The sequence below is a fragment of the Staurois parvus genome, unplaced genomic scaffold (assembly GCF_062004578.1).
Source record: "Staurois parvus isolate SC_StPar_1 unplaced genomic scaffold, SC_StPar_1.0 ptg001181l, whole genome shotgun sequence".
NCBI classification, from domain to species: Eukaryota; Metazoa; Chordata; class Amphibia; order Anura; family Ranidae; genus Staurois; species Staurois parvus.
In genome coordinates this window covers 2,070,184-2,078,585 of record NW_028318977.1, presented here as the reverse complement: position 1 = coordinate 2,078,585, position 8,402 = coordinate 2,070,184, and the positions used below count along the sequence as shown (strand labels likewise).

Sequence of the window (8,402 nt, the reverse complement as noted above, 5' to 3'; positions counted from 1 at the left end):
CTAAGGAGAGACCGCTCACTTGGGCTTACAAGGAACCTTTTCCCCAAGAGGGTTATATCTCTTCCCTGGGTACCTGGCTGGCCATGAATTATACCAGCTATGCAATTGGGGCTGGAGGCAGGGGCATACCACAAAACAAACAAGACATTTGCCTTGGGTGGTTTTTAGGTTTTCAGGGCTGCCCCCACAACCTGGAATAAGGGGCGCTGGTTGTCCTGCTCTCCCTTTTCAGCCTCCGGTTCTTGTGTGGTGACATTATGTCGGTCACCGGAGTGGATGACACTGTGTCTGAGGAAGCTCTGAGGGGGCACCGAGGCTGGGTGGAAGAGTGGAGTGAGAGGAGCTGAGGGAACGGCCGTGAGACTCCAGAAAGGGAGCCGGGTGAGTGATATAGGCAGCACTGATGAAGAGGGCTGTCGGTGGGAATGAAGACATCTAAAAATGGTTTCATTCTGGACCGCTGTGATGGTGAGTCTTTCTCTTGGGGAGGGGGATAGGTGGGGCTGACAATTTTTGTTTTGTGTTGCCTAGGGCAACACAACCTAAATACACCACTGACTGGAGAGACTGTTTCTGGGACCCCCTTGGCATAATGTGCATAGTGGCACTATAATCCTGGAGTGAGCATTTGCTCTGCTCCTCCTAGATGCCTTTTCTCCTGGATGAGGAAAAGCTGCCTGAAAAAAAAACAAAAAAAAACACAAACCATTAACCATATTGACTGTATTTATGTGCATTTTTTTTTCTGCCTAAAGCTCCTCTCCTGAACACGCTAATGTTTTTTTTCAGCCTGCAAAAGCTCCTTTTCTAAAATGCCTACTGTATATGTGCATGGACACACAGCAGAATCTACAGACGTGTTTACAGGCTGAAAGAATAAACACCAAATGCCTGTAAATTTTTTTTTTTTTTTTTGAGGCACTGGTCATATCTCTTGTAAAGGCGATCCTAATGGCTAAATAGCCACTGGATTGCTATTACAAGCAGCAAGAGGGGATGTTCCACACCACCCCCTCTCCAGCCGGGGGCACCCTGACTGGTCTGCAGATACACAGCCCCATACACAACAAACTGTGATGCTCTGACACCTTTCTATCAGAACCAGCATTAACTTTTTCAGCAAATAGGACTACAGTAGATCTTCTATTGGCCAGTCTTCACTTCCCACATGCATCAATGAGCCTTGGCCATCCATGATCCAGTCACTGGTTTTCCCGTTTTCCTTCCTTGGACCACTTTTTGTTCAGTCCTGACCACTGCAAACTGGGGACATCTCACAATAGCTGCTGCTTTGGAATTGCTCTGACCCAGTCATTTAGACATTATGACTTTCTCCTTGTCAAAGTCACCTACTTACCCATCCTTTTCTGCTTTCAACATATCAACTTCAGGAACATGTTCACTTGCTGCCTAATGTATCCCATCCACTTTCAGATGTCGTTGGAACAAGATAATCCATGTTTTTCACCTTACCTGTCAGTGGTTATAATGTTATGGCTGACCAGTGTATGTTTCTTTTTTCACTCAGGAAGGTAGGGAGTGTGGTTTGGGCCTACCCAGAAGTCTAGGGGGAGCATGTGTAGTCATTGGGTACCTTCCTCCCCTGCCTTGGGGTCGTCTTAAGGTGAGACCCTCATTTAGTACTCATTGGTTGGCTTTGGCTGGTCATGAGGGGAGAGATCCACCTTGCCTTTTGACTAGGTGGTCCTGGAAGATGTTGCCTCTATTCCTGTTCCGGGGACAACTGTAATGGTTTCCCATCACTTTGTCTTCAACACCAGAGCAAATTGAGAAGGTGATTTTTAGCCTTCCCCATTCTTACCTTATTCCTGCAGTAATTATCCCCTATGGTCTTTGAACTCTTACACTGAAAGTGTACGTCCTGCCAAAAATGTTTTTCTTGGTTTTGGATTAAATGGGGGGGGGGGGGGGGGCATTTGATAGCCATTGGTGGCTTGGGTATAGAGATTTTGCTTCGCTTTCTCTTCTACTGACTGTGTGGGGGCGGTAGTCTAATATGGGGTCAGAGATCCAAAAGGGGTTTTAGCCTCCCCCCCCCCCCCCCCCCCCCCCACACACACTCTACAAGAGTCCATTTTTTTTCTTTCTGTGCTGCTCTTGGAGGTAGAAATGAACCATCAGTTCAGACTGAACCTTAGCTGTTCAGGCAAATGCAAGAACTTTTGCCTGTCCAGTCCCTTGTTTGGAAGGAGCCAGGCATCGTGTATAGATGTTATACACAGTCTACATCAGGGTTTCTCAACTAGGGTTCCATAGTTCCCTAAGGTTCCTCCAGAGGTTGTTGGGGGGGTTTCCTTGAGGCAATGAGCAATTTCTACCTCTCAGATATGTTCTCTCTGACACTACTGATCTTTTTAGCTACGTATCTGTAAGGGGATAATTCTTCCCAATGACCAAGTGTAAGGAGCATTCTTCCCACTGGCCATCACACTAATGTATCATGAGTTGTAGATCTAGTAAATTTTAGCAGGGTTCCCTGAGATCCAAACATTATTTCAAGGGTTCCTCTGCATTGAAAATTTGAGACAGGCTGGTCTATGCTGTCACTAGTTCTTAATGAAGTCTGGATGCTTGCACCCACTGTGTCCCTAGAAACCACTGATGTCACCAGGAAACTTCTCCATGTAAGTAAGGGGGCAGGGATAGTAGTGATATCATTGCCCAAAAATGGCCAATGGCCAACAGTCATAGTCAGGATGTCAACTCTCTGTGACCAAAATTGAACTAGGTAGTGTTAGATGGCTTCAGCTGCTCTGTTCTTCACCTTCAGGAGAGGTCCCTCAGACACATTTCACCCACTAGTGGGCTTAATCGTGGAGGCCTTAACCTCCTGGTTCAGTTTTGATCACAGTGAGTAGGAGTCATAGCGCGTAGCCTGACGAGCTGTTTTATGATTTGCACCATGTCATCTTGCCAGATTTTGGTGATAGGAGCATTAGAGCGGTACTGTTTTATGTTTGTCTACGCTGGCCAATGATGTCACCACCATCCCCTTGACTTCCTATATATAAAATATGGAGCATGCATGTGCCAAGTCATTGGGGTCTTTTTGGCACATTGATGGGCAATGGTTATCACTGATGATGGTCTTTTGAACTAGGGACTTTTTGAGGGGTTTTTTTTCTTTAACCACTTGCCTACCGGGCACTTATATCCCCTTCCTTACCAGGCCAATCTTCAGCTTTCAGTGCTGTCACACTTTGAATGACAATTGTGTGGTCATGCAACACTGAACCCATATGAAATTTTTATCATTTTTTTTTGCACAAATAGCGCTTTCTTTTGGTGGTATTTACTTGCCGCTGGGTGTTTTACTTTTTGCGCTATAAACAAAAATAGAGAAAAAAATTAGAAAAAAATGTTTCTTTGTTTTTATTATAAAATTTTGCAAACAGGTAATTTTTCTCCTTCACTGATGTGCGTTTATGAGGCAGCACTGACTGGCGTCATTGCTGGGCACTGGTGGGCAGCACTGCTGGGCACCGATCATCAGGGCACTGATAATCGGTTCCCTGATGATCGGTGCCGATCCCCGCTTTGACAACTGCCGGTTCTCGGCAGTACTTTCCCCATGCTCTGACAGCGTGAGGAAAGTGCAGCCAAGAACCGGCAATTGCATTTCCCTGTGATCAGCGTGTCATTGGACACGACTGATCACGTGGTAAAAAGTCGCTGTGATTGGCCTTTTACCACATCACATGATCAGTTGTGTCCATAGGACACAGCAATCATGGAGATCGCCAGGGGCGCACAGGAGAGCGCGTTCTGGGAGGACATCATATGACGCCCTCCTAGAACTGGCCGGCCGCAGTGTAGCTGTCATTCAGCTATCTGCGGTCGGCAACTAGTTAACAAAGGACTTGTCAAATGTTTGGTCGTGTCACAGACTTAGGACTGCAGGAGAGCCATTGCCCAAATAACTCTGTGCTTTATTCTGTTTTGAAGGTATCCAGAAGGAGCTGGTCACTAGTTGACTTTTTTGCACATCTGGACTTTCATCTAGCCTGGGCACTCCATCAGCTCTTCACTGGGTCCTAGCCACATTTGCATAGATCTGTATAGTGGCTAGGGCCAGTAGCAATGCCCACTAACTTTACTAGGAGTCGCCCTTTGTCCTGTCCTGGGACTATGTGATCCTTTTTGGTGAGACATGGGCTGGGGTGATTACTGAGAGGGAGCTTGCTTGGGAATCTCAGCGTTGCATCTCACTGAGATTTGGTAACCATAGCTATGGACCTTTCGCTGGGTTACTCTATGAATGGCACCCAGGTACCTTTTTAACCAGATGTAACTCCAGCCCCATCGATGGTACATTTTGCTTTTTGTTTCATATCATTTGGGGGTTCAGGGCTATCAAATGTTATCCCTGTATTTCCGCAGCTCCTTTGGGATCATCCAAAAAGAACTATCATTGAAATATAGGTATAATGTATCCCTATGTGGGTGCCGAACTATCTGAGTTGGGCATTGTCTGTGATAATGTGATTAGGTGTGTGTGTTTCTAATAAAGCAGTTCTTGTTTTCTCCAAAACTGGTGTTGTCCAGTTCTTTGGGGTAGCTACAGCTATAGTCACTTGCTTCTTGTTCCAGAGCATGGGAAGCAGCATCTTGGTGGATACCCAATTGAGGTGTCTCACAATTATTTTCTTTTTTTGCGAATGAGTACAGGGTTCTTTTTTTTTTTTTTTTTTTTTTTTTTTTTTTTTTTTTTATACCAGACTTTCTGAACCATTTTAACATGGGAACCCTTGAAATAACGTTTTGGCTAATAATGGTGTTTACAGCTCTCGGTACATTTAGTGTGATGGTCACTGTGAGGAATGTCCCTTATTTTGTGGTCATTGGGAAGAATCCCCCACTTGCAGATAACTAAAAAGATCATTGGTGTCAGTGTTTACTCATCGATGAGGCAGATATTGCTTCAAAAACCCTTAGCAACCTCTAGAGGAACCCTAGGGTTTTACACAACCCTGGTTGAGAAACCCTGTTCTGTTCTATACTTTTGGTTGAATCCTGCTCAAAGAAAACACATGGCAGTTGGGCTCATCCCTAGTTTGAGGTGTTTACTCTCTTCCTGTTGGGTGAAAATGTTCTCATCAGAACCAGAAGTGAAGGGAAATCTCTCTAATGGAACTGCAAACCGCAGTAGAGACCTAACAAGGGGCAGGTGGATGTACACTTTACTATGCATTCATACAACAAAGTAAATATATATTTTGGTTTAGATTTGTTTTTAATGTGTGTCACATTTCTCATTACTCAGACACAGAAGGACAAATCCAAACATCACTCAATCCTCTGCTGCAACCTGCATTGTCAAGTTAAAAGGTTTTCTCCTCTTCCTCAAGAATTTCCAAAAAACGTTTTTACAACATACACAGGCTTTCGTCTTTGTCCTACTGCTCGGATCTTTTACCTATTGTCTGATTGTCTTTCTGTTGGGAAGAAAACAGTCTGAAAAAATTAGTGATGAGAAAATTAGTGATGAAAAAATTAGTGGTGAATCAGATTATGGGACACAGAATGAGTCTCTCTTGACCATATTGCTTTGGACGTGGCCATTAAAATTCCAGTTTACTCTTAATAACTGTCCAAATTCTGAAGACTCTGGCTGTTTCTACACTGCTAATCGCACCTTCTATCCAACAGCAAATGCTGTTGTTATCAGTCACAGGGATGTATTTACATCGGAAAAGCTTTTACCTCCAGCATGGAGACCACATTACCAATACTGGGTCTGGTTTAGCATGGAGTCTCCAAGCAACTGTATAAATTTAGCCCTAATGGATAACAAAATTAACCTCACAATGTCTTACCGTCTTGATTCTGATATATTCACCCCATATGGGTGGCTGGAAAAAGCCAATCGGAAAGAAAAGTTTACAATCCCCAAAAAGTCAAAGCTGGTGGCATGGGCAGTTAGCAACTGGGATAAAAAATCTGTAAGAACTCTATATTACGAGGAGTTAAAGAAATATATTTCAATCGATGTTTATGGGCAATACAATTTACCTCTACCGTGGAATGAATCTTTTCAAACTTTTGCCACGTACAAGTTCTACCTTGCCTTTGAAAATTCCTTCCATGAGGATTACATCACTGAAAAATTCTGGAAAAATGCACTAATGGTGGGAACCGTGCCCATCGTCATGGGTCCCCCACGTAAAAATTATGAGCGATTCATTCCAGCTGATGCTTTTATTCATGTTAATGACTTTTCATCTCCCCGAGAATTGGCCAAATATCTACAGAGTCTGGATAAAGATGAGAAAAAATACCGACAGTATTTTAACTGGCGGTTGAGATATCGGCCAACAAAAGACATTGACATTTTTCTATCTGGATACTGCAAAATATGTAGAACATTAAAAGAGGTTTCTCCTTATAGGACAGTATCAAGTATTGCCGAATGGTTCAAATGAACTTTCTGGATAGACAATGATGTCCTTGGGTAGACGATGATGATCTTGGATGGGTAGTGATGATATTCAACAGACCGTCATGATTTTGGTTGGGTAGTGATTATCTCTTATAGACAGTCAGGATTCTGGGTGGGCAGTGATGGTTTTGGGTAGACTGTAGTGGTTCTGGGTGGGTAGTGATGATCTCGGGTAGGCAGCCAAGGTCCTGGGTAGGCAGTCAGGATCCTGGGTGGACAATAATGTAACATGTGCAGCTAAGAGATAACCACATGTAGCCATTTTTTGGACTCTTGTTTCAGGAAGCATCCATATTGTCCATTGGTGTGTGCAGCCTCTGGAAATGTCTGATGGGGCAACAAGTGGTTCTATGATCTTGGGTGCTCAGTGATGATCCTGGGTAGACAATCAGGATCTTGCGTGGGCAGTAATGATCTTGGGTAGATTGTCAAGATCTTGGGTGTGCAGTGATATCAGGTATCCACTCATGATCCTGGGTGGAAAATTATGATCTTGCATGGACAATGATGTAACAGTGTTTGAAACCAACAGATAACCACATGTATTAAAAGTCCAGTTTACCGTAAGGTGAGGTTTTAGCTTTAGAATGAAATAACAAAACGTTGACTCCTGTTTCAGGTAGCTTTCATATTATCCATGTGATATGCATTGGTGTGTGCAGCCTGATGGGCAGCAAGCGGTTCTTTTGCTGCAACTCTGTTATTTAATAAAATTAATTGTCACATTTCACTTGGTGTGTTTTTTCTTATCTTGCTGCCCTTGAGGAAAGAGCTCTCCCTGGTATGTCATAACTCCCAGAAATGAAAGAATAGTGGGAACCCTTCATCATGGGTGCAGCAACTGTTTTAGACACAGGAACGCAGCCCATGGATGGTGGAAAACCCTCATAGGTACAGCAGGTGTGTAGACCCAGAAATTCAGTGCAGGGATGGTGGGAACCCTTCATGGGTGCAGTAGCTGTACAGGGCAACAGATCTTAAATTTCTAAAACCTTTAATTTCAGAGGGTGACCCCATTTTATACCCCATTCTCATTTGCAAAAGGGGCTGACTGCAATTTCATGACTCAGTGGAGCGTTAGAGGTTGAAAATCCTTGACTAGACTTGCTGGAGCTTCTAATGCGTATTGTGAGAAGCTCACAGTGTGACGTCCGACTAAGTAATTTCAGTTCAGGAGTGGAGGTGGTATAACTGTACAAGACTGAAGGGAAGGTCAGATTTGAACATCACTCTGAGGGAAGAACCGTAAAGCACAATCACTATTTAGGATTACTAAACTGGAAACCGAGCTGGCAGATATAATGACCCGAAACACTTAGATGTACCATTTTATTACCAATAAGTTATTCTAAAACACTACAATAAATAAAATGTCCTCCAATCTCCCAATCATTCCAGTATTATGTGAGACTGTTCAGCACCATGTGTGTGTAATGTATATAATTTTTTTTTCTGTTATTGAAATGTATCGGGTTGTTATAGTTCTGTAGTATGGTAACATTGAGTGGTGGTTTAGGGCCACCTTGTTTTTCTTATGATTTGGTATCTTCCTCTGTCTTCTCCTCTGGTTTATTGCTAGTTATTTCTATATTAGCTAGCCTTCATCTATTTTATCCATGTTCCCTCAGTCAGTGTTAGTCTTTGCAGAGACAGGCCTTAGGAAAGTCATGGATTCTTCTGTATCCTATTGAAGAGTTAAGCTACCTGGGGATGGTGCCAAGATAGGGCTAAGGGTCATCAGAGCTGTTTATACAGTCTGAGCTAAAATCACTGAATATCATCCAGAGACCAGCTGGAAGATCCTCCTTTCCATCCTCCACTGGAGAAGACAATTGGGAAGATCTACATCTGCTTTCCTGATGACAATTCACTCAAATTCCACTGGTTTTTGAATTGTGAAATAATTAATAATTTTTTTTTAAGTGTATGTCAGGGTGTATGT

The 8,402-nt window shown here is 43.3% G+C and overlaps 1 protein-coding gene across 1 annotated transcript; it reads left to right on the top strand.

Annotated features, from left to right (window-relative positions):
- Positions 1-257: 257 nt before the first annotated feature.
- Positions 258-7,171, top strand: LOC149438563 (4-galactosyl-N-acetylglucosaminide 3-alpha-L-fucosyltransferase FUT6-like). The gene is made up of 3 exons (XM_089659650.1): positions 258-333; positions 1,529-1,532; positions 5,285-7,171. The coding sequence occupies exons 1-3, from the start codon at positions 258-260 to the stop codon at positions 6,441-6,443; spliced, it is 1,239 nt and encodes a 412-aa protein (XP_089515776.1). The 3' UTR covers positions 6,444-7,171.
- Positions 7,172-8,402: the final 1,231 nt, after the last annotated feature.